The following is a 26636-nucleotide window of genomic DNA, read 5'->3' as shown; positions in this document are numbered from 1 at the left end:
CCTCGGGAAGCAGCGGTTCAGGTTCAGCTCCCCTTTGGGGCAAAGGTTCAGGTTTCAGCTGCTCTGTTATTTCTCTGGGGTTCGTTCAAGCTTGGTTAGGTGCCAGTGGAATGTGTCTAGTCCTTACCATTCACCAGTTAATCCAGGACAGCATAGCAGAGAGAAAGCACTGAAGCATCCAGCCAAACCCGAGTTTGTCAGAGGAAACCTAACCGTACAAAGTAAATGCTACTACAGCCATCTGAGGCTTGGGGATGGTGAGAGGGTTCAGAGAGGAAGGTTCACTCCGAAGTCCCTCAAACCACACTGTGACGCTTCCATGATGAGCAGCATCCTGCACTGGGATGCTGCGCTGTGTCTCTGGCACCGTGATGTCCCCAACAGTGCAGGGACCCTGCGCTGCTGCATGGCGTCCCCATCGCCTGCCTAAGCCCAGAGCACTTCCCGTGACAAAGGAGGTCACTCGGTCATTAAGGTCCTTTGCCTCCTGAAATTATTGTAATTTGGGGAGTTAGTACGTTGCAAACGCGGGACACGGAGTTATTTAAAGCAGTAAGTAGAAAATCACTAGCTGATAATACAGCTCAGTTTAAATTTGAGCTCATTTAAATGTCAGTCTAAACTGCCCCTCAAATCAAAGCTGCTTAAATTATCCTGAAAAATAATTGGCACTATTCATCAGAAGAATATGCCATGGATCCAAGTATTACATGAAGTGTTTGATTGGGGATTTTATTTTCTTTTCACCCCTTTTTTTTCAATATTGCAGTCAGAAAAAACAACCCTCTTTGCTCTCCCATTAATACTGTCTTTTAACAGAGCAGGTCAATCCATCAAATTGCGGTACTGAGATAGGTAAGTTTTATTTGTCAGTGATGGATGTTGCTGCTTATGCAAATCTATCACGAGACCCTGGTTGTAGGAGCGCTCGGCTCTTTGGGAATACGACTTCAGTTTCCCGCAGCTGAATTAAAATATGCAGCTGTCCTGACTGAGAAGACTAAGCGTGGAGGTTGTCTTGCGGCAGAGCTTGGGGGCTTCCAGTGTTGGCACGGTCATTGCTAAAACTCGGTGTTGTAGCAGATACGTCTCTTGGGTACCTAGGATGTGCAGACAGTGAATGGAAAGTGATAGAAGGCACCAAAATCCCACCTGTTTATAATGATTGCAATTATTATCGTCCTTTATTTTTGCCACTTGTCGCCTCAGTTAGCTCCGTGCATGCTCAGGTCCCTGGACAGCCCAGCGCAGGATCAGGCAGGGACTGGTCTGGCAGAGCTGCTGCTGTGTCGAGGCTGTTTGCATCCCAGAGATGGGGAAGACCCAGGTAAACCCAGTGCCGTGGGGTTGGCTGAACCACCGCAAACGCCCGGCTGTGCTCTTACTCGCTCAAAATTGAACTGAACCCCTTTCATTTTGGATGCCTTGAGGCATTTGGCAGAGGCTGAAAGCCTTCCCAAGGCCAGTTACAGCTGTCTAGAGCCTGTGCAGAGACCAGTCGAGTGGAGATAGCTTTGCTGAGCTCAAGCATGAGTGGAGAGTTACAGTAAAAACATCTGAACGTCATCAGTTAGGTTAAAAGGGCATTTCTTGTGCAGATCAGCCACACTTCTTGGACCTATTCATCTTCTCGAGCGCAGCACATGGTGGGAGCAGATGTTCTAGACAATAAGTCAGAAACATTTTGCCATTTTGAAACCACCCTCCGAGCCCTGAGCTGGCGATGGTGCCGTCTGCCAGCTCCTCAAGTGGGTTACCCTTTCTTCAGCCCCTGCTCACTAAAGGCAGTGCCAGACAGCGGCTGCATTTCCCTTTCACTCAATTGCAGTTGCGAAAGGTTTTCTCCCCTCTGCTTCTCAAGTAACCCTGGGAAGGATCATTAGAAATGTCATGGCATAAATCCATCCAAGACCCGTATGTGTGCCAGGAGCTGGCTCGTGAGCGGCTCCGCTGGGCTGGCAGGGGGTGCCCATTCCCTGCGCCTTTCCCAAGAGCAGCTGGAAAGTGTCCGTGGGGAGTGCAGGGGCGGCAGGCACTGGTCGGGGCATATTTTGTGCCCAGGTAAAGCGCAAAGGCAGAGAGAGCATCCAGGCAGCCCCTGCCTGCGGCAGCAGTGAAGAGCAAGAGCCGCAGCAGCAGCGGGACTGAATCCAGAAGCTGTCGGAGCTCTGGACTATGGTGAAATTAGTTTCTTCCTCTAAACAAACTTCATGCCCCATGTGCGTCCCTGATTTTTACCTTTGTATTAACATTTCCCAATTACTCAGTGCTTTCCGGCTGGATGACATTTGGTATTGCTGTTTATTGACCCCGGGGACCGTGGCGTTGACATTATTGCTACCAAGTGACATTTACACGGACACCAACGTCATATTGATATCAGTAATGGCAGCCGAGTTTATAGCACAGCATTAACTATGTGAGGACAGAGGAACAGCTTCTGTTATTGACGCTGACACTGTTTTAAAAAAAATCCAGCCAGTCTTAACTTCGATTGACCAAATTTCTGGAACACTTGTTGCCGGGCCGTGAGAGCTGGTCTTGCCGAGCAGCCGGGGCTCGGGGACCTGCAGGGTGGCAATCCTGGCTGCAAACACAGGGGAGCCAGCCCAGCCGCGCTCACTGCCTCTGTTCATATCAGATCCTTCTGCCCCGATGTTGACAGAATTGATTTTCGTGGTGCAATAGCAGAGGACCAGGTTTGTTCTGGTGTGCCGGAGCCATTTGCTGCTCAGTCATGGTGTTTGCTGGGTGACTCATCCCGTTCCACCCCAGGTTGCGGGCAGCAGGACTCTGCTGCGCTGGTGAGACCTCGGCTTGATCCCTGGGCTGGGTCATGGTTCCTCCCCACGCCGTACCGTGCTTGTCCTTTGCTCATCCTATCCCATAAACCTGTTGCTTCACCATTATTATTGCCATTATCATTATTACTATTATTTCTCTTTCTGTGCAAAGACTCTTTTAGCATTGTCCAAAATCCCGTGAAGTTCAACCTGAAGCAGCTCAGCAGCCTGTGCCCAGATGCCATCCGAGGATGAGCATGCAACCGTGCACTAAAAACGCTGGGTCTTCAGGTAGCTGGTGTCGGGACAGTTTCCAAGGGTGTTGCTGGTTAAATCACCCGCGGGGTGATTCCCGCCGAGTGGGAATCGGAGTAATGTTGTTAAAGCACAACATCCCTCCTCAGCTGTTAAATACTTCATACCCGTCTGGGAGAGAGCCCCAGCGCTTGTATAATTCATACCCGGAGTTTCTGCCTCGTTTGCTGTAGGAGAAATCATTACTTTTAATGGTCCTACCCAACACAGGCACTGGCTACGCAGGGAACTGCTGCGAGCGTGGCTGGAAATGGGCAGGGATGGGGCAAATCCAAGCCAAGAAATCCCCCTGTAAGTCATTACCTTCTCCTCAGAGCTGATCTCGTTTGACTGCAAATATTTAGAAATCCCAGATAAAGACTATGGGGCACATTGAATTTAAAAAGGCAACAAAATTTTAATGCGAGTGACCCAATTTTAACATGAAACACTCAAGTGGAGGGAGAGAAGATCAGGCTGATCCCTCTCTCTGGGTGCAGTTTGGCTCATTAAAACAGGGATCGATGCTGATAATAAATGAAATATTTAAGACTTTTGAAAACACCCCGGGCTACTCTAATGCTGTGACAAGATTGATCCTGGCTGCGGGCTGCTGGGGGGAGATGTGGCTGAAATGCAGCAGAACGGGTTTTTTTAAAAACTTGACCCTTTTTTTTAAAAAGTTGGACCTGGTGCAGCTGAATTGTCATAGAAACAAGAAAAAAACCTCTGTGGCTGCTCTCTCCCTTGCAAACACCAACACTGAAAGCCATGATGGGATACTAATGGTGTGTAGAACAGCTGAAGCAGCTATGATAGGGAAGAAAAACACAGTTTTTCTCTTTCCTGAGAATCAGGTTAAAAATTCTCACCAAAATTATTGCAGTATGGGGCATCTTGGCACAAAGCAAGTATTGGGGAGCCTACGGTGGGGAAATGCGGGCTCTTTCCCAGGGCAGGCACATTGGCATTGGGGTCACTGGTCCCTCGGGAGGTTTTTCTTGTCCTCTTGTCATCTAAAGGCCAGTTCACACTATCGCCAGGATTACTGGGGTGCATTGCATCTTTAGTCCCACACAGCTCTGTCTGTAGCTGAAGTGAAGGACAGAGGAAAGAAAAAGTACAGCTGTTTCTTGTCCAGCACCTTTTATCTTTTGGCCTTTCATTTGCCCTTGGAAACCTGGAGGAGCGTTTGGGTTTGGACGAGCTGCACAGAGGTTTGCGATCCCGGTTTGAAGGGGATCTGCAGTGGGTACAAAAGTCCTGTACCTGCCGCGGGAGCGTTACTCGGAGCGGTTGATTTGATAATCCCTGGAGTGAGATCCACATCCCCACAAGTGATTTTTTCATGGGAGATACTAGCTATCATCCTGCTAATGCAAACACAGCCCGAGGTCCTGCTGTCTCTGCTTGGACGATGCCAGTTATTCTGGCCTGGGAGGTGGCTCAGGGGGCTCAGGATGGGGTGCAATTTCTGCCTGACACCCGCCCCGATTTGGGTGACTCACACGGGGCTGCATTTCGTCTCCTTTGGCTTGTACCGCACTGCGTGGGTGCAAATTGGGCTTGCGAGCAGGAGCGCCGGCCCTCGCAAACCATCGCCTCTGCTGATATTTCCCATTTGCAAAAGGGGATTTTTCTTACTTACCACACGGCGCTTCTGCAAAGTTTAATTTATTTGCTTGCTTTTTCTTGTAAAGCACTTTTACCCTGGCTGGATAGATGAGGCAGAGAAGACAGAGTCATCCTCTTCTCTTCATTTTCAGGATTCCAGCTGAGTTTGGCTTCCCCAGGGTTGCGCTTTTGAGGCAGCGAACTGGTGGAGCAATTTAGCTGAGTGCAGGCTGGGAATGGCATGCATCTTGCTAGGGGCACGTGTAGGGAAAAGGCAAATGGGATGCAAAGGTGATGTGTTTCCAGGGGAACTGCAGCCCTGGCACAGCTTCACCTTTGCACTGACCTTCCTCAGAAGTGGATGCTGCGACGTTTGTCACCTGGGCTGTCCCCTGTGGGTGACAACACCTACTCCTCAGCGCCGAGGGCACGGGGGAAGGCTGCTTCCCCTCCTCAGCCCACCTAATTCATCAAGAATGGGAAAAGCCGTGCTTAGTCCAGACCTGCCAACCCAGCGGCTGCATGAGGCCGGTTGTATTTGCTCTGAACCCACCTGTGTGTCTCCTTGCAGGAAAAGCACATTTGCATTTACCCGCAGACAGAAACCAAAAACTAGAAAGCAAATTAAACCCCAGAAGCACTGCCCCATCGCTTCGTACAACGCATGAGCCGAGCCCGGCGAGGGCAGGACCGGTGGTAGGCAGATGATGAGCCACATCTCCCCTATCCTCTCCCTACAGCCCCCTCCAGCATCGCCCACCACCCAGCAAAGCTGGCACAGGAGATATTTAGGGCTCAACCTCCTGCCTGGGGTTCCCCCCCAACAGCATCGTTTCGGGAAGCCAAGTTGCAGCCCCGAGTTGCCATGACACTGAGCCACCCCCGAGGATGCGGCTGCGGCTTTCTGCCCTCCGTGACCCGTTTCCCGAGTATTTGGCGTCTCACCCACGCGCCCGTCTCTCTCAAGCAATTACCTGCTCTGATTGCTCACCCTCGCATGTCACTGCTTAGATAGGTGCTTATATGTATTTTAATCAAGTGAGTCAGGCAAGGCGGAGGGGACTAGGCAAAACACTGTTTCTGTCCTTGTCTCCGTGCCAGGTAAATGATGGCTGGGAATTTAGTGAGCATGAAACGCTCTCATTTGGGTGGATTTAGTGGATTCGGTGGCTGAATGGGTGTTTAGAGATCATTTGGGTTTATTTTGGGTGGAGTGGTAATGACTTGATCTCTGGCCCTGTCCCTGAGATCTCTGCGCACTGCCAATCAGGAATAGCACCTTTGAATTACTGTGGCTTTGAATTACTGAGGGGTTTTATCACGATATGTGGAAATGGCAGGAACAGAGGCTTTCCTGCATGGCCTGAACCGGCTGCTCAAGAGCTTCAGAGCAATTGTCACAGGCAAGAAAACCACACTAAACCCCACTCCTCCTGCACACTCCGGCCATGGTGTTCCAGCTGCAGGACTTAAACCACGCAAGATGGTGTTTTCCATCATATAATAGATATGAAAATTCAGAGGGCAGCTCCCGAGCCAGCCCGGCACAGCACGGCTGCGCTGAATTCCATTTATGTCACTTTAATCGATACAACCCTGTTTCCTCTGGGGGCATCTCGCAGCAGTTAAGGATGCCTTAACGACACGCTAAATCCATTTGCTATCATCACTCTGGGCGCTAACAGGCTCTAATTTAACACTGGCAATGGAGGTGATTTTTCCAGGGTGATACATGCCAGCGGGCTGATGTGGGGAGGTTTTCCTATGGGTTTGGGCATAGCAATGGTTTGCGTTGCCTTGATTTCCCTGCTGAGCTTGTTTGGGAGGTACGAGATCTGCCGGGACGGGTTTGTGCTGGGGAGGCACGTGGCAGGGAAGAGCAACGGTAGCGATCGGGTTTTACGGAGCCTGGTTTTACGCTCGGAAAGCCCCAAGAACAGGGAGGGGATTAGTGTTGCATCGACTGAGCAGCAGCGCGAGCATGTGCACCCCTCGAGGTGCTTTTATGCCTGTATCATCCTTTTAGTTTGAAGTTTAATCCCCAATAGCTGTGACTTGCTGCATCGCCTGTCTCATAACAGCCTTACAAAGCTGTGAAAACAGGCAGGGAAAATGAAGCTGTCTGACAAATGACACATGACAAGGACTTGGAGTTAACTGCTTTTAAATTCATTATGGCTCCAAAAGATTGGCTTGAGCAAGGTGAATGATTTAAGGTGCATAATAAGATAGATTTAGCCTCCTTTTACTGCCATTGAATGATCTGTGAACAAGCTTTGATCTCTGCATTACAGTCGTTACCAAGATTTGTCAGTACGGGGGGGGGGGGCGGGGGTTATTTGAGGACCACTTGCGGCGGTACCTCGGTTACACACTGGTGAATTTTCCCTGGCAGGACAAATGCCAACTTCTCGGTGCTTTCAGAGCAGCAACCTTCGGTGCAAATACTGTTTCCAGCTGCCCCGAATGCCAAAACCAAAGAGGAGGTGTTCAAAGGGCACGTGGGCAACCCAGGCACTGAACGCAGCCATTGCGCAGCAAGTCTGTGGTTTGCAGAGAGCTGCGGTTTGTGCGAAAGTCTCAGGAGCTGCAGGAAGGTTTCTGCGTTGCGTGATGATGAACATCACAACAGGGATGTCTTCCAGGTTTGGGTTGCCCTGGCCGCAACACATATGGCACATCTGGGATGCCCAGGGCTGCAACCTTACCATGCTTCAGCCAAAAATTGTCTAGCGATGCCAGATCCAGGAGCTCTGCCCCAAAATCAGCTCCCCGGTCTCTGCCTGTGCAAGGCAAAGGGAATTATTCACATTTGGGGGGAGAAAGGCACATCTGACAGCAGACCAGCAGAACAGCCTGTTGCTGCAGGTCCATTTGGGACTAGTAGTGGGTTGGAATCTCATTATGGTTATTTGATAGCAAACTAGTGGGATGCAATTATTCCAGTAACTCAGGCTAATCCTGTCTTAAACAAGAATTCTCTGCAGTCAGCCCCATCTCCAAAGGTATGTGCCAACTTGGTGTCTTTGGGGCTGAAATATTGCTTCTGGTCTGTGTGTTTGTGGTACTGCTGGGGAGGTATATATTTCTGAAGTGCAGCTGCCTCATTTTGTTTTACAATTCATAAGCAAACGAACCCGAATGATCCAGTGCAGTATGGGCACTAAAAATAGCTTTAATCAATCAACTTTTTAAAAATAAGAATGTTCCTTAAAATTATGCCAGCACCAGCCAGTGCTGCCTCTTGGGAATTTTATTCTGACTCATTTTTCTTCCAGTTCTGTTCTTTCTTTTTCTTTCTTTTTATTTTTTTCCTGCTCCTATTTACCAAATATCATCGAGTTTGGACTGTTTTCTGTTACTTAGCATACAGGATGAGGTGGATATTGCAGACTTTTAAAGCTATTTTTGTCACTGGTGGCATGAAGGGATGGGAAGCATTATTACTGTAATTTGCCGGTATTTGGGGAGCGCCCCTAAATACTGGTCAAACGGGCACTAGGTACTTTTAATTCAGTATTTCTACACTAGAGCAGCTTCCCACCCGTACCCAAATCTTTCAGGGTGGCCCATCCATCCGTCAGAGGACATGGACACACGGATGCGGTAGCAGTGCCGTGGGGCTTGGTGGGACAAGCCCACCCCATCCCCTGCTCTCCCCCCATCCCCTTTTCCTGCAAGCGCTTCGATGCTCCACGGCTTTGCAGGAGCCCCGTTGCCATCCCGTGCAGCAGCTGCTTTGTGGTCTGACCAAGCACGTGGGCATCCTCGTGGCCTCGGGGTCCGCTGGACCACTCGGGTGGAGGACCGAGCCCCTCTCCCACCTTCCCAAGCTCTCCTCCTCCAGCCAGTTGCGCTCTTGCCATTGATGGGGGACAGATGCCAGGTTGGGCAGTTTACAAGCAGGTCCTCAGGTTTCTGACCAACCTTGTTTCTAAAGGCAAATAAGACTGTGATTTTGCAAAGGAGGAATTACAAACCCAAGTCCTGCTGCTCTCTGATGAGCAGTACATACCCAGCTCAGCAGGAGCACTCTGAAAATCCCAGTCTCTCAGATGTGTGTGTGTGTGTGTATATATATATATATATGTCTGTGTGTGTATATTTAGTGCATTAGTCACATCTTAGACTATAAAAACCGAAACTTCAGTTGGCTGCTTCTTCTGTAAACATATGTTCTCCTTGTAACTATAACTTGGCTTTTATTGCTTTGTGTTAGTCCTCAGCGTCATGTGCAGTATGTACAGATACGATAACAGTAATAATCACAATACTGCCAAATCCGAGCATTTGAAATAATGGGTTAAGTCTCCAAAATCCCCTGACTGGCTTAAAAATAATAAGATTATGTGAAAATAGTAAACACCATGATCTTGTCTTGCTGCTTTTCCGTTGCTGGGTCTTCAGGCTTTTGGCTCCTGTCTGTCTCCAAAATGGGCATTTAGAAATGAGGGTTGGGGTTGGGGAGGGGAACTTTTAAATGAAGATGAGGCTGATCCCTCTGAAGGACCTGGGAATTTGAAGCAGTACGTCCTTCATCACAAGGCATGGGATGAAAGCAAGGGAGTTTGCAACACAGCGGTAATACGGTCCCAGCATTTTTTACGGTGTTTACTGCAGAAATATTTTTAGAATTAGAGTGGCGGATGGTAGAGATTATCTCCCTGAAAATGGGGAGGCGCAGACTGGCTGAACTGCCTAGTGAAGGAGACCAGCTGCATTATGGTACATCTGAGCCTGACCTATACCCACACCACCGGCGTTTTCTGTGCATTATTTGGAGTGGGAAATGACTGATGCAAAGTGAACAAGACACAAACCAGGGTTGCAGGCATGGCAGTCTACTCGGTACCTATACAATTTTAAAAGAGATATTGAAAACCTACCTTTCTAACAAGACAAGTGGTTTACTTTTCTTCTGTTTTTATATTTAAGAGGGCCTTCAAGTTTTTAAGGAAAATATTAGACTTTGACCTGCACGCCAAGAAATCCCCTTCCAGCATTGCACAAATGTGTAAGGATCTGGAAGCCTTCTAGAAACAGGAACTATGCACATTGTTTTGCTGGCTAAAATGCATGAAACAGAGATCCAAGTTGCATCATTGCAGTTAATTTTACTTTTCTCTTTGGGCCAAGAATTGGAGGTTTATGGTGGGAAGGAGCTGGGGGATGCTGGATTTGGGTTTGGCGTTTTTCAGTTCAGCAGAGTCATTCTTTTCTTCTGCCTGCAACCGTCCATGTCATGGTGTACAAACCATCTCCGGAGGAGATGGAGCCATCAGGCCTGGCTGGGGCTGATCTTACAGTTTAATTAAATCCATGCCTAAACCAGTTGAACGAAACAGATGCAAAGTACAGCGTGAGCGCTGTGAGCTCGGTGAGGACACAGCTTATTTCTGCTTTTGCTTATGTTTGTTCTGTTGCCATAAACTCAATGGGATTAAGTGTCTTCTGAAGTTAAATATGAGGGTCTGGATGCCAGGGTGTTAAAGTTCTCCTTCTGGCTTTTGTCCTCGTGACCCGTGGGCAGGTCTGCGTGCCGCTGGCCGGAGCTGCGGTGGTGACACCCAGGTCTGCCCCGTTCCTCTGCTCCTCAGTTTGGGGCCTGAGGTCAGAAATGTAAAAAGTCACAAGTGCACTGCTTTAAAAAGGGAGAGAGGAAAAGAGAAAGTTAAATCAGAGGCCAAATGCAAACTTGTCTTCAGGAAACACTTGCTGCACTAAGAAAAATTGTTGATGCTATGAGATGCTGTACCACTGCAGGTGTCCTTGCTCCGCCCTGCATCCTAAGATGCAAAGCGACTCTGATGTCCCATTCTGCTCTGAACCCACCCAACAGCGGTTTTAAAGACAAATTTTTTTTTCTGTGTTTGTTAGCTGGATTCCTTAATTAATTGGCAACGTCCTTAGGAGATGAGACTCTCGCTGTGTCACTGCCTCGGTGATGGAGGAGCTGTGTCGAACCCCACTGCCGGTGGCAGAGGGCAGGGGCTGCTGACGGAGGCGGGAGGTGCCGGGAGTTCTGCCTCTGGGCAGGACACACACACAGCTCCTACACACCTTTATTTTGGGTTGCCTACTCCTCAAACACATCCCCTGGCACTGATACCAGTGGCTAGGTGATGTGGACCTGATGAGTGGCCACCCAACCTCAACTCTCTGTGTTGGGCTCCTGCCATTCAGTTTTACTGCTGGAAATACTCGAGGTTGTGTTGAGCAGCTGCTTCAACACACCCTTGAATTCCCATGTCTCTTTTTAAATCAAGTCAAGGCCTTACCAGCTAAACCGGCATGGCAGAGGTCAGTGGGAAAAGCAGGTCTTGCCCATGCTGAGGCATCATCTGGCAAGCAGAGCTCTTCATCCTCAAGCCACAGGTCTTTCCCTGGAGGCGATTTCAGTAAAACACTGTCAAAACCTGCCGGAGAGCATCAGCATCAGGAGAGCATCAGCATCAGCAATTGCACTAACAGCTGGTGGGATGAACAACATTTTGGGGCAGAGCCTCGTTTCTGTGTTGCGACTTCTAAACTCAGGGCTAGATTTTAATGTAAGAGACTGTGTCAATCCTGCAGTGCGGTGCTGTGTGGAGGGGAGCAGCCCCCTGCCCCAAGCAGGCAGGGCTCTGCTTTTCCCCAGCTCTTGCCCACAGGGCATCCGGGGGATTTGAGCTTGGCCCAGATACACTTGAGATGTCATTACCGTGGAATTTGTGGCAGAGGAAGAAATATTAAGCAAATCTTTTGCCATTATCTTTGCCTCTAGCAGTTAGTCTAGATGTCCCCTTTGCATCTTTTTCTTTTCAAATCTCCTAGTTGCAAAGTTGCCTGCTTTTAAACTGGGTGGTGCTTTGGTGGCCCGGAGAGCAGCAGTTTCCATGGTAACTCAGAAATACCCATTTTTGCACAGTCATGGTTTTAGCGGGTCGCAGCCACCGCTGCTGCCGGAGGACCAGGAGGATCCCAAGTCAATCCCATCCCAGCTCCAGCAGTGCGAGAGCTGGTGCCACTCGGGGGGTGAGCAGGAACCCAGGCTGAGTTTGGCGTTACCATCCCTCATCTTCCTTGACCTTCTGGTTGCAAAAACGCCAGGCAGGGTGTACGGCAATGCTGCAGGGTCACCCACGAGGCCATTCTGTGCTGTGGGACTTCTGTCTCCAGCCACATCTTTGCTATTTGTGCTGGCACAAGCCTGGCGTTGGGCTGCTCTTGGACTTTTTTCACTTTTTCTTCTCTCTTTTTTTCTCTTCTGGGTGTTTTCCCATCATTATCAGAACAGGGCTTTTCTTTCTTGATGGGCATTTCAAACTGGCCCAGGCTCTGTGGGAAGGATGCTCTGAAAAGGTGCCCTGTATAATCCCACCCTGCAAAGCAGCATCACCTCCCGCTGCCCGGGGATTCTCTTTGGGGCATCTCCACGTGGCTGCTGAAGGCTGGATGGCTTGGGGGGGCTCTGGAAAAGCAACCAGCCAGGGGTTAAATCACAGCTTCTGGGGTTCTTCCAGAGCCAGGAGTAAGGAAGGGGGGAGTGAACTGAAATTCCCTTGAATGTCTGTGCACCGGAGGGAGGGAGGATTAGTCCCATTAGGGCAGAGCACTCGGGGTAATCCCGCTTTCAAATTAGGGATTTCACTGTCATTAATCTGATGTGAAAATAAATAGGGCAGGAGCTTAATGCCTTTGAGGGAGCCACAGGACCTTTCAGCTCAGACCCCTCCAGCCTCATCCCCTCGGGAAGGGTTCGGAGATGAGGGAGGACAGGAGCATCCCTGGGAAACATCTGAGCCCTGAGCAGGGGCTTCCTCCTCCCTCCTCCAGTCTGTTCTCTGGCGACGGCAAAACTGTTCCCTACAGTGGGGTTTCGTCCACCTTTTCAGCCTTTTCTTCAAAGGCAACACAAGTTTTCTTTTGTCTCTTTTCTTTCTATGTGCAGCAGCGTTGCCGTTTCCCATCTTGCGGCTGTGGCTGACCCTTGTTGACCCTTGCTGACAGCCTCTAAACGTCTGTGACCACAAAGCTAAAGGAGAGCCTTTCTTTTTTTTGTTAGAAAATTAAAATAACTCTTCTGGTGTCCTGAAAGACACTGAATTCAGCTTTGGTGTTAGATGGACAGGGGACAGCAGTGGCTGTCAACTCCAGTGAGAATTCTTCTCAAGCAGGTGATTATTTAACCATAAAAAACACAATTAGGTCATTTACAAGAAAGAAAGAAGTTTTTTAGAGATCTGATGAGCAGAGTGCCTGAACAAAGGTCCGGGGTAGCTCAGCAAAACAGGGGCTTTACCCTGCAAACATCTTCAGCCTCAGGCTTCAGTCGCTCCACTGAAATCAAAAACCAGGGGCAGATGCCAGACACAGAGCGCAGGCAGATTTTCTGCTCATAAAATTTTCTTTTTGAAACGTTTGTGATTTTGTATCACAATAACAGTAATCTGAGCAGCAAAGGGCAGTGGCCCAGAAGCCAGAAGAGCCCAGGGTGTGGAAGACCCCGGCATCCATCAGAGTTTCCTGTACTCTTGAGGACTCCTTTCAGCAACGGGCTGTGCCTCTGCCTTGCTGGGGACAGACACTTCCATGTTTTATACAAAAAAGTCTGTCTTAATTGAATGTTGCCATCAAAACTGGTCCATGCAGACGATTCACTTTTGACAAATCAGTGTTTTCTAGTGGAACACAAAATCTAATTCTTGTTCGGTTCTGCTAGAAACAAGGGCTGAGGCAGTGGAGAGCCGGATGGAGAACAGTAATGCAACCAGCAACCCTTGGTGGGTGGTGGATTCAAAAGCCTTCTCATCTTGTGGTGGGGAAAAGCCTGGGTTGTACACTTGCTTCCCCATTGCTGGAGCAGCAGGGGATGGATGGAGCCGGCACAAGCCCAGGATCGGTGTCCCAGGGAAGGACAGAGGAGCAAGGTGGGAGCAACCAGGTACAGGGCCAGTGCTCTTCCCTCCTTTGCGGGAAGCAGGAGACCTAGTTCATCACCATAGTTACACCTTTTTTAACAGTTCAAAATCCACATGCTTTTATTTTTTTACTTTAAAGGAAAAAAAAATATCTGCAAGTATAATAAGTGAAATGAATGCAACTGCAGGCACCCTGGGAATAGCGCAGGAGCCCTGTTTACAGGGAGTTCTACATGAATCCCATCAAGTAGTGCAAATATTGTAAGTAGGATATGGCCACAGGTTGAGCTTTGTTTGGGTCTGATGTGGGCTGTTTTCTCTATGGAACAGGATTACCACTCCGTTTCTAATTAAGCAAGAGGGAAGGGGATCCAAACAGCCCCTAAAGATGTCAAAAATCAGAAAGAAGATATTGAAGAGAGGGAGAAATTAAAATAAACTGACATTGGTATTTCAGCAATGCACAAGTCCTCTGGGGCTATGGCCAGCAGCTTCTCCTGCTCCAGCTCCTTCTGCATCACTGATGGGGTGACCTGGGTTTTTATTTCATTTTCATGCATTTCCATTTTAGACAAGTAGGTTTCCAAGTCTGACGTGGTTGGTCCCCAGCATGGGCTTCAAGGTGTTCCTAGCTCTGAACTTTCAGATTAAAGCCTTCTCTAAAACAAGAAGTGGATTGGGTTCAGGTTTTAGGGAAGCTGCTGGGGCTGCCCCCACTGATTTCTCTTTCTTCTTTTAATCTGGATAAATGAGAGTCTGTGTGCAAAAGTAGTCTGAGACTGCAGCCCTGCGCTTGCCTAATCTTATGCTGCAATAAATCTTACGCTGCAATAAATCTTACGCTGAACTGATAAAATGCCAGGTAAAATACTTCTAAAAGCAGCAGGGATAAATATGGTAGGTTTTTTTTGTTCAGGTTTGCAAAGCAGGAGAATTGTTGTTACCAGAAATAAGACAATGTCTGTGTGCTTCTTTCTCTGTGATCCCTTGCTCACATACGCTTGTGTGTTTGAAAGCGTAAAGGTTTATTCATACACAGATGTTTCCAATTATTATTCCTAAGAACAGTTCTCTCATTCATGCTTAATGTGTGAAACTCCTGTTCAGTTCCCCCAAATCTTTTTTTATTATTTTTAATAGTCATACCAGCAGCAGTAATCATAAGCTCTGGGCCTATTTTGCACTGATGCAAATCACCACTTACTACTTTGAAACAATTAATGTTAGTGCAGTTGAGCATTGGTGGGTCCTGTAAGAGAATATGGTCTTTTTTTTTCTGGCAACGGAGACATCCAAGCTTGAGCCCTTTCCTTCCTTTTCGAAGCCTGTGCTGTGCACCCTGGGTGCTGGTTTACATCCCGTATCCCAACATACCACCATCCGTGGCCCTACCAACTTGTGCCACCAGCTTGGCTGTGGTTTTGCCTTCATCCTCGGTCATGACGTAGAGTTCAAAATGGACTCCATAGCTCTCTGAGACTTAGAAACCAGGCAGGAATGAGATAACCTGCATTCAACACCCATTCCCATGACTCGAGATGGAAACAAGGAGAGCAACCTCACTGGCTGGAGCAAGGAACTGGGCACAAGCCAGGTTTCTGGTGGTGATGGTGCCTAAATTAATTAATCTTTCTTTGTCTTGCTTTCTTTAGCTTGGTAGTGAAAGAGTTAATGCTGGAGGACATGTGGGGTGATTCACTGCTAAAACTCTTTGAGATCTGGAGATGAAAGTTGCTGTGGGAGGAGGACAGAGGCGGCTGTGGTCCCAGCTGCCCCTGGGCACGCATGAAGAACAGAAGAGGATGGAGTGGGGGGACTTGAGATGGAAAGCGTAGCCGTGCACCTCGTTGCACTTTTCTGGCTTTGCTGCTGTGTAGGAAATGAAAGGCATCCTTTGTCCCTTCATCTCAACAGGAGTACCCTTTCCAAGGCCCTTTCCTCAGTTGCCAAACACTTCAAGCCTTAGCAATATCTGGGATGTTTGGAGGTGTTTTCTTCTTTGCTTGTACGAGGAGTGAAGGGTTTTTTTACGTGTAAATAGCACAGTGCCTCACCTTCCCCGCTCCCAATGGCCGCTGAAGCGTGTGCTCTCCTTAACGCCCTCCTCTCACCTGGTTCGAGCACATCAGCATGCTGGTCATCCTCCTGAACTGCGTAACCCTGGGCATGTTCCAGCCCTGCGAGGACGTGGAGTGCCAGTCTGAGCGGTGCACCATCCTGGAGGTAAGGATCCCATGCTGCCCCGCTTGCTTGGGATGTGCGGGGTGCAGGGTGGGTGGTCGTCCTGGGAGCTGGGAACCCCATCTTGTCCCTTTTCCCCAGGATCCAGCCATGAAAGCCCTTCCCGTAGGGATGTTTTTTCCAATAAAGCAGAGCCCGTCCTCCGAGGAGACCCGCTGCTATGGCCCTAGGTGAGACCCAAAGGCTGCCTGATTTGGACTTACCCCAGCAAGATTCTTTCTCTACACATTTAATAAGGGTAGGGGGGGCTCAAAACTGGGCATCCAGCTCCCGATGGAGATTTGAACGCTTTTTAATTACAGGATGGCCAATGCCGCGGGGAACCTCTTGCTCGCAGTCAGTCAGTTCCACCCCAGGCAGGTCACTCTTGGATTGCTGCTGTCTGGTCTGTGCAATACGGCACCGGTGACTTTGCCTTTTCATTCCCTTCTTCATGAACAAAAAGCATGGGACGGGCTCGTACCTGCTCTACTCCACCAGCAGAACCCGCCAGCTGAAGTGCAGCGTTGCCAAGTGCCAGGATAACTGACCTTTGGGAAATGCACACGTGTACAAAGCTCGCAGACCTTCGTTGGCCACCCCAAGCTTAGTGGGGCATCACGCTTGGCACTTCATCCCTCGCTGCGTCCTGGCAATCCCCTCGCTGCCATATGCCCACAGGATTCGTTTTGGAAGCACATCCCGGCAGCATCTGGTGCGTGGGCTGCACCTTGGCGTTGGGCTTCCTGCAGCAACTCAGTTCTCAGGCTTGGAACCAACTTTCCTTGTTTCTAATGCATTACATCAACCTAGGCAGGGACTACGGACGTGTGGTAGTGTATCAGGCTTGGTTCGTCCGAATCCCGCACAGATCTGCTGCTTTACTTCCCTTTGAGTGTTTCAGCCGTACGGGAAGGCCAGTGGGATCCTTCCAACCAGTGCCTCCTGCCTCTTTCAAAGAACTGCTTGCAAATGCCAGGAATAGCAGAGTTTATCATCAAACCTTCTTTCAACCTTAGAAGAAGATCCGTTAAATGCAGAGCCAAGTAAACTGGATGAATTGAGAGGCCACTAGAGGTTTGTTATGGAATGAGATCAATTTTGGAGAAACTGTTGCCACCAGAGGCATCCAGCATAGGGATCGTCTCAGAGGGTCAGGCTCAGGGTTGGTGTGAAGTGGCATCCAGAGGTGGCTAGTCCACCTCCTTCACCAGAAAATGTCACGCTGCAGGCAGCTGTGGGCTAAGCTGCCCCCAGAGAGCCCATCAGAAAGTGCCCGATCTCTCCTGAAATGTTACACTCCAAATGCCTGCCGTTTTTCTGCACGTATTCACCCACGTGGGACTTTGTTTGGATGATGCCTGCCAAAATGTCCAGGCAGACAAAGGGAATCCTGCCTGGATGAGGAGGTGACACTATTGAATGCTCATTATTTGCTTCCTTTTTTTCATAATTTACTCAGGTTGCAGTCACACAGCTTTGCATGGTCTGTTCTCCCCAGAACAGACATGTATACAGTCTGCGAGGAGCCCAGGTGCTGAATTTGGTTTCTAATACCAGCTGAATGATTACAACACATTGACTATATTTGCAACAACCAAAGTATTATCCTGAAGGGTTTGCAGGCAGAAAAGGGCTGCAAGTAAAGCCATCATTATCCCTCACCCTGTCACAGCTTGCAAGAGGGAATGGAAGCCAGAACACAAGGTAGAAAAGCCTGAGCTTCTTTATGGAGGCATTCAGATGCCAGTTATTAAATGAACTGAAATAATGGAGCAAAACTTCTGTGTAGTTTATCAAGGGAAAGGTTGGTTGATAAAGCCAACAGCCAGAGAAGATGGTGCTCGCACACAACCACGCAAAGGTACGTGGATGCACAGCGGGAACTTGGCTTCCATGTGGATGCTCTGTTAATTTTACCATGAATTTACCATTAGGGCTCAATATGGAAGTGCCAGAGACACAATACCAACAGTATGGTCATTAAGAGACTGATTTGAACAGCAGCAGTCATGTCTGTAGATCGAGACGTTTCTGTGCTTTATCAAGTCTGTCATTCAAAACAACAAAGCCTCTGCACATGATTTAAAAGCAACCTGTATCTCCTGATGGTCACGTTTACAGGCAACATGTAGAAGAGTATTTACAACAGAGTCCATTTCATGGTATCTTCAAGTACAACCACATTTCACGGATGTACCTGTAGTCTCCAGGAAGGCTGGAGAAATCACAGCTGTCCAAGTCCCCACTACCCTACAGAAGTCATTCTTTAAGTAAAGGCTGAGGCATGTTCTATAGGGCAGCACTGGATTAATTTGCACACCTTTAATTTCTCTTCTTGTTTTCACAGTAATCTAAACCCCAAAATTTTTACCTTCATCAGGAGTCTCCTGCGCTTGGGCACCGAGGCTTGCCAGCAGGGTGCCTTGAGGCTCTGCACCACGAGGAACCACTCCAGTCTTTCCTCACGTGCAGCAGAACTGCCCTTATAGTTACTGCTTCAGCCTCTGCTTGATGGGCATATTCACTCCCAGCTGTGTCTGGGTCTCTGGGTAGGAACCTGGTCCCTTTGGGAGTCCAGGAAGGCATCAGAGGTGAAGCACATCCCCCTGTGTTAGATGGGACAAATTCTTTCTAGGAGGTATAAGCTGCCCAGTCTGGAAACGCAGCTTCCACTGCAAGTTGCTGAGACCTCACAGACCCAACCACAAGCTGGTGTTGAATGCATAGGCTTTAAATGCCAAGAAAAATATCCAGCCTGTACAACACTGATGTCCTTGTATTTTTGTCAGTAGATTAATAGGAGCTGCTAAAGCTTCCCAGGCAGTGGACAGGGGTTGCCATCACCCATCAGGTACTGCAGATTTTATTTCTGAGTTCAGTAGGTGGCACTTTGGTACCAGGGCTTTGCCTTGCAGTGTCTGCCAGGGTATAGGGAGTGCTTCTGCGGCGGTCACGCTCGTGTCTCTGCTTTCCCTTTCCCTGATAAGAGAGCACAGCAGAACTGACTGTAATAATCTTTTACTGGTCTCCAGGCATTTGACGACTTCATTTTCGCTTTCTTTGCGGTGGAGATGGTCATCAAGATGGTGGCTCTGGGGATCTTCGGGCAGAAGTGTTACCTTGGAGATACGTGGAATCGCCTGGACTTCTTCATCGTGATGGCGGGGTCAGTAACAAAGCCTCATAAATTTGCTGTTTGCAGTGAAAGCAAGAAAACCCCAGAGAGCCAAATCTGTAGGTTGTCCTGGCTGGTTTTCATAATGTCTTGTGAAAGCTGCCAGGCTCAAGCCAAGGCAAAGTCTCGTAAGTCTTATTTGGTTTCACCTCTGGCAACCATGCCGGATTATGGGGTGGGGTATGAATGTCAGGGCAAAAGCCATCGGGTTTTCAGTAGCAATCCTTTCACCAGTGTCATCTCTGTCAAATTAAGTGCATGCTGATCTAGTCCTTGTGATGGCCAGTATGGCCCAGTGCTCGCGGTTAAGACTGCTGTCTCCAGAACGGGTGGAAAAAGCACACAGAAGCTCAGCCCCGCTCCTGGTATGTGACAACATTAGAGTGAAGCAGAGAGGCAGAAATTGGTCAAACAAGGAGAATCTAGCTCAAAAATCTGGTTCAGAAGGTTGAAGTCGCAGTGGAAGCAGCTGGCCAGAAGTTGAGTCAAATTACAAGTGCATGCAAATGCCTCCTGTAAACTTCTCTTGGTTTACATTTTAATACCGTCTCCCACAGCTGCTTATTTGTGCAGGATGTGTTAATAAACAGATATAAGGAAGATCTGGGTGCTTTTGACATGAGTTCCCCCACACCCATAGGGTAAAACGGAATGGATTAAAAGCTTGGCAAGTCTAAAACTTTTCTATAAATAAATGGATTTTAGAAACCCCAGGCTCTCTTACGTGCTTAGTATACCCTAGAAAGGGATAGACTGCTTTAATTACAGAGCTCTGTCTTATTTCTGAATTCCTGGGTTTGTAATGACCAGCCTGGGGTTAATTAGAACATTCCTGTAATATGTTGGGGCATTTTTACCGTTACATTAGTGATGTACAGTCTTCTCTGCACTAATGGAGTTTTGGTTTGCTCCATGTTATTTGTCTGGAATACAATTAGGAACGGCCTTACTGGTTTGAATAAAACATGAGCTCTCCTGAGCAGAGCTTCCTTTGAACCCCTGTGCAGTTACAGCCTGGGAAAGAACAGCAGGGACAACAAAAGAAGCAGTTAATTATTTTTTCTTTCCAAAGCTGCTGCAGCATTTAAGCCAGAAGTAGTAGGGGAAGAGCAAGTCTGTGGTTGCAGGAGGAACTCGGGATCAGAAATCTGCCATCCATAACCAACGTGCCAACAGTGTTTCCGGACGCTGAACCTGCAGGATGAGCTCTCCTGATGGGCAAGCAGAGGTCCCCATATCATCAAACAGATCATCCCAGCAAAGTGGGAGAGTAAAATAGCACATGCGGGTAGAAAGGCTGAGCCCTCTGCTCATACCTCAGAGTCAGATTTGGCACCAGGATCTTTGTTCACGTAGCACCTGGGACAAGGAGGAAGGTGGCTGGTGAGTCAATTTGGTAGTTTTCCAGGGCATTTCCCCACCCTCCATGGCTGGCATGTGTTTGAGAAGAATGAAAGCAGCAGAAGCACCAGGAGACCCCGACGGGAAGCCCTGCTGCCAGTCTGGCATTACTCGGGCTGAAGATGAGAAGAGGAACGGCCCCTTCTCTGGCTGATCCTGGGGCATCTCCAGATGATTTTGGTGTTTTCGAACCATAGCTGTGACATTATTTCCCACCTCTCAGAAGGGACGCTGGGCTGGGAGCTGGGCTGGCCAGTAACACTGGTGGAGGGCAAGAGAAGCTGTGCGATGGGCTGGGGTTCTTCACCTCTCCCACCACCACCATTCGATCCAGTGCCTGCTCCTAAAACTGGAGGTGGTTTTAGCAGGGAGCACGCTACTGGAATAACAAGAGCTGTTTTTTCCAGCAAGCGGATAGATGTGATGAAGTTATTATGAGGCTTTTTGTAATAAGAAGAGAAAAAAGTGATAGGCACTGCTGCCTGCTTTGTCCCATTCAGTCTCCTCAAATACGCTGATTTGGCTTACTAGCAAGTATACCAAAGAGAGCGGAAGGTAAGCAGGGAAACTACAAAATATACATAACTTCTGCCTAGAGCAACAACTTGTCTCTGAAGTTTGTTCCAGCACTGAAAGCCCTTTCATGTTTTGCTTGCCTGAGAAATGTACCCTGGAAAATTTCAGACCAAATGGAGCTTACAACCTTTCAGTCTGTCCAGCAGCCAAGTTGAAAGCATTTCCCGAGCATCAAAAATGTTGTCCGCAGGAGCTGAAACCAGCAAGGTTTCTTGTGCATCCAGTCCCTGGAGATGTTGCAGGCTCATATGATATGCTTTGGACATCTTTAACTTGACAGCTGAGGGACTGGAAACTGCTCATGGTAGAAGACATCGCAAAGGCTTGTGCGTCCCTTTTTTTCAGTACCCAGAGGCTGTAGGGAATCGCCTACGAAGTGCCAGTCCGCCCAGCCCGCCGGTCCCTGCATACGCAAAATTTCCAGCTCCAGCAGGTTTCTATCAGGCATTTCCAGGGTATTCTTGGTTTACAAGTGTGACATGAGAACAAGACCCCAAGCTTGGCTTTGACAAAGAAACCTTTGACTTTTTCATGAACATTTCAGATGTTTTCACCACTTGTAGAAGGTGCAGTCTGGAATCCATCAAGTGTTTCAGGTTGGCTTCGCTGGGCAGCATAGATCCCCCTGAGACTTCCTTTCAAATCCTGAATGGAGTATCACAGAAGTCCAAAGTATCAGGGTCAGAAAGTCTGTTTCCTAGGCCAAATCCTGGATTATTCATCTTTTATCAGCCCCATTGAAACTCCAAGGGCCGAGTAAAAGTGAGGCCCCAGGAATTGGCCCTTTAACACGCTAATAGTTGCATGTGCTCTCTGGAGTACAAAACCAGCTCCCACTGGAGCATTTCATACTCCTTTTACATGCTATTAGTAGTTCAAAAACTGTATCATTTACACTAAAATCCACTTACTCAGCCACCCGATAAATTGTGAGCGTGCTGTATTGGGACCACGCCAGCGAACAGATTCAGGCTTCGGCAGTATTCACTTCAGGGACTTTAAACAATGCTTTGTCTATTCCTGCAAGGTCTGTTTAGAGCAGACACCTGGTGCTGGCTCCAGGCCCCTCGACGCAGGTGTGAACGGGCATTTCCGATGGCTTTCCCACTGTGTGGTCCTTCGTGCGGCTCCGGGCTGCTTCCCACTGCTCTGCTCTGGCTGCTTAATGAACACACATTAGATTTAAAACCTGTTTTTGTGCCATGCTGAGTTTTAAAGTTATTCATCATGTTCGGCTCAGTTCCTACGTATGAGCTTTAAGGTGGTTTTGATTTATAAAGACTCACTAACTACTTCAGGAAAAAAAAAAAAAATCTCTGGAAGGTTATCACTAAAAACAGCTCAAAATCACTAGGGCCTCTGCACGGCAAATTAAGGCTAACAGGCCAAAGTCGCCTCAGTGCAATGCCGGTGATATCGCAGGGTTATGCCAAACAGCTTCAGGACAAAGACAAAAGAGAAGCAAACATCAGAACATCTAGATAGTCCCAATTAAACTTTGTAGAGCAGGGCAAGGCATCAAATACGAAGTGTAAGGCCCCGGCAGAGCAGAGCATGGGCACACGGGCAGTGATGTGCCTGAGCAAGGCTGGCCCGACACCAAACCTCGTCCTGCTGTTGTCTGAAATCCACTCAGCTGTTGCTTCAGTCCATTTGGCTGTTGCTTCTTAATGGCACGTAATGATTTTGGTCCATCCGGGCTGCAGGATGCTTCAGCTGAAAATCTCTCTTTCCACTGAAGCTTCTGAAGCGCCTGATTGCAGCAATTCAGCTCGTATTTGCCTTCCTCCTTCCATATCTGTTTGTTTATTTAAAAAAAAATAAAACAAAACAAAAGCTCTTTCTCCATGGGATCCAACAGCTTACTCACAGGGTTGCTTTTGATGCTGTTATGTTATTTGAACAGGCGTGGTGAGAGATTTGTGACATATTTACAAGTGCTTCCCTGTAGTCAAACTCATAAATTGTAATTACAGCCATGCTAACTAGCCATAACCCCATTAAAAAAACAACACTACACACATTTGCCACTCATTGCTATAAAAGAGCAAGAAAACTGACTTGACTTAACGTCCTTTCCAGCCTGGAAGAGAAATGTTTATGTGAAATGGAGACGGAGCATGAAAAAGAAAATGTTCCCTATTCTTAATAATAAAACGGAAACCAAAGTACTTTAACGTCATTTGTCGGCTTGCTTATTCACATTTTTGTCATAGGGGAAGAGATAAGCTGGCGTGAAAATACGCTGCTAGTAGGGGGTATAATATCAGACATATCTTATTGACTTTGAGCTGCATGGAGTTGTGCAGTAATCTCCCCAGGAAGGCTGTGGTTGTGCCGCCGGCCGGAGCATGATAAGCTAATGGAAAAGGAGAGCAGCACGGCTACGAGAGCTGAGCAGATAGTTATGGGCTCCCCCTCTGCCCCGATATCTGTGGCCCCGACTTCGCAACTCCTTGTCGTGCCAAGTCCTGCTTTCCGATGTGTTACCTGTGCTTGCAGCCCATTAGCCCGGGACCACGTTTGCCTGCTGGCCCCTGCACCACCGCTGCTCACATGGGTATTTTCAGTCTCTCAGAGGCTGAAATATCCCTTATATCCCCCAGTGACAGCGTGATGCACATTATGAGCTGCAAACACGGAGTGGGTGGTTTTGGAAGCCTGGTCCATGAATCCCAGAGCACGCAGGCAGCGACGGCCCCAACTCACGTCCAGAAACTAAGCATCCCACATCCTGACACCTTTTCTCTTTCCCCCGCAGCATGATGGAGTATTCCCTGGACGGACACAACGTGAGCTTGTCTGCGATCCGCACCGTCCGGGTACTTCGGCCACTACGAGCCATTAACAGGGTTCCAAGTAAGTAACACCTTCGTCCATGCCGCAGCCACGCTGCCGGGCTGGCCGGCTGGTTCTCTGCATGCTAAGCCTTGCAGTAGTAGTCTACTCTCCTGCTGCTGGGAGCAACTACATTTATTTTCATTTTTAATGGCAAGTTAGAGATCATTTATTATGATTATCAGTGTTAGTAAAAGGCAAGGGAGTAGATTTTATACCTGGGGGGGGCCACACTTTCAGGGCTGTTTTCTAACGTTTTTGTGAACACTCTGAGGCAAGTAACTCTCTGCTCCTAGTGCAAAGTAAATAACAAAGTTCCTATAAAGAAAGGGGAAAGGTCAGTTCTAAGAACAATTTCCTTGCCCTGGATGGGTTCTTTTTCTCCTGTCAGCTATTTAAGGTCTTTCCATTTCTTTGTGTTCAGGATTAGAAGCACAGCAGCCTCCGTTGCTGGTAAAATACCACAGAGGGTTTGCTGTCATGTAGAACAAAATTGGGTTCATCCACAATAGAAAGTTCAAGTGGCCCCTAAATCCATTTTCAAGTGGCTTCAGCTGCTTGTCTTCTAAATCCAATTTGAAAGACGAACCAACAAGTTGAAATAATTTCCTGCTGGAATCAGCCGTCTGCTGAGCAATCCTTTGCAAGGTACTAATTTCATAGCGCTTTCATCATTTTTTAACCAAAATCCACTCAATTCAAAATGCAACAGCATTCTATGGAAATCATAGAGGTTCCTTGCTAAAAAAGCACATTTCCTGTTCTTTTTAAAAGCACGTTTGAATGACACAGCTCCGCCGGTCCTCACTGAACATCCTGCCCATCATGTCGGCACATCTAGGGACAGCAAAACAAACTCCCCCAGAAGGGTTTCAGTTCCAGTACCTCAGATGAACATGCAAGGGAACAGATGGATGTTTACACACAGGAGTCTTTGAAGTTTCTTTCTGAGCTCAAATTCTTCAGGATTTTTCTTTTTAAAAAAAAAATAAAAAGTCTGTAAATTTGACAATGACATCATTAGAAGTTAGAAACAAGACAAAAAAGAAATGAGAGGCTAAAAGGGACCATGAAACCCTCCGGAGCTTTGTTTTCCTAATGAGGTTTTGTTGCCAGGGTTTCGGAGCAGCCCAAAAGCACAACACAAAGTTTTTCCCCAGGGTTTTTAGCGCGGTGGCTCCGTGGCCTCACTGGGACAGGGAGGAGCAGAGGGACACTGGCACGTGCTCGGCTCGGAGCCCCGCCGAGGTTTCAGGCTGGGGCAAGGATCAGGCTCGCTCTGAAGTTATTTAAATCCATGAAGCCCTTCGTAGCTCTCCCTTGAAATAGTGGGAGTCTCAAGCTGGGATTCAGCTGGGCTGAGAGCAGAAGCCAGGGGAATTTGAGGATTTACATGCCTATTAAACCGAGACCCAGGGATCCAAACGCCTCCAAGTCTAGGTGAAATTTTGATCTGAGTCCAGCTTGTGTTCTTCTTCCTTAGGAGTCTGATACTGAAGATTTGAAGTAAGCCTTTTAGGCTGTCTTCTGGTACACTTGCCACTTCGATATTTTTGGTTTTTTCAAAAGACAGGCAACAGAAAATATTCAAATTTTTGTTAATAGCATGTGAGATTAAACCCAAAGAGCTCAATCTATGTTTGGAGTTGAGTTGCCTGGCTTGATGAGCAGCTAGGCTGGTCTTAAAACACTACCAGTGTCATCAACAAGTGCCAGGGCAGGATCAGTATTCTTAGAAATATCTCAGTTCCTGGAGGGCAGATAATCACAGACTTTACTTGTTTATGAGACACTAACTCCATCCACTTTTAACATCAGTACTTTTGTTGTTTCAGACTGATATAATCCAGGGTCTGCAGAGAATGGATAGCGACAACCCTCTATTTTGTAGTATTTTTGCAGTTTCCAGTAATAACAGAGTTACATTTCTAGTCTTTCATCCATGGGGATGCTAAAGCTTAGCCGGGGGATTGCCTCGGACATCCACTGCATCCCAGCCAGCAGCGCGGCAGTGGGTCCCACTCAGCCCCGTCCATGCCATCCCCAGCGCTGGGACAGTGATGCTTCCCTGGCCACCACACCACTGGCAGGAGCAAAGTTTTTGGCTCAGTGGCAGTCGCAAAAGGATGTCGAGCAGATAAGAATTATGGCTGGGTCAGAAGAGATGAGCCTGGTGTTCAGTCACTGTACAGGGGAAGCTGGGACCCATGAGAAATAGCCTGGCAATTTATCCCTATGATGCCTGGGCACTTTCCTGGGTTCCAGCCAGTGCTATTAGCTCTTTGCTTCCAGGCACAATAAATTCACCCGCAAGATTATTTCATTTTTATTTTATTTGTTAAGAAAAGAAAAGAGAACCCCGGCCAATAAAAACATCATCTCTATTAGAAATTATTCCTTGAAAATGACTGGAAAAATATAAGTCCTGCGATTTAAATGTTTGGCAGGGGCTGTAGTTAGGGGGTTTTTTTAGTAGTGGTCACTGTTTTTTCAAATTCATTTCACTGCTTTATTTTTATTTTTCTACCATGTGGTTTAAACCAAGCATCACATGGAATGGGAACGAAAAGAAATCCTGATCCTCGTTTCAGCCTAACCGATGCTCGTGCTCTTTTCCCATGGCACACTTGACATTCTGCTGGGAGCCCAGAGCACCCTTAGCGGATAGCAAACAGATGGATTCAATCTCAAGAATGGTGCCACTAAGCAACCCAAAATACCAGAAGTAGCTGAGTGGAAAAAAGTTGTCTGGCACAGGGAGATAAATTTTAACCATTTTTGGGAAAAAAAGAGTGAGGATACTAGTGGGGGGGGGGGGGGGGGGGGGAAAAA

General features: G+C 48.0%; 1 protein-coding gene across 1 annotated transcript in view; it reads left to right on the top strand.

The window, feature by feature from the left end:
* Positions 1-15706: 15706 nt before the first annotated feature.
* CACNA1H (calcium channel, voltage-dependent, T type, alpha 1H subunit) overlaps positions 15707-26636 on the top strand; it is a 128098-nt gene continuing 117168 nt past the window's right edge. Inside the window, exons 1-3 of the mRNA XM_010570604.1 lie at positions 15707-15814; positions 18847-18980; positions 23728-23825. Of these exons, the coding sequence (XP_010568906.1) occupies positions 15722-15814; positions 18847-18980; positions 23728-23825 (325 nt within the window). The 5' untranslated portion in view covers positions 15707-15721. The remainder of the gene's footprint in view (positions 15815-18846; positions 18981-23727; positions 23826-26636) is intronic.

Source organism: Haliaeetus leucocephalus, unplaced genomic scaffold (assembly GCF_000737465.1).
Source record: "Haliaeetus leucocephalus isolate CR32 unplaced genomic scaffold, Haliaeetus_leucocephalus-4.0 Scaffold295, whole genome shotgun sequence".
NCBI classification, from domain to species: Eukaryota; Metazoa; Chordata; class Aves; order Accipitriformes; family Accipitridae; genus Haliaeetus; species Haliaeetus leucocephalus.
The sequence above is the reverse complement of the archived record's forward strand: the minus strand, read 5'-3'. Positions and strand labels throughout refer to the sequence as shown.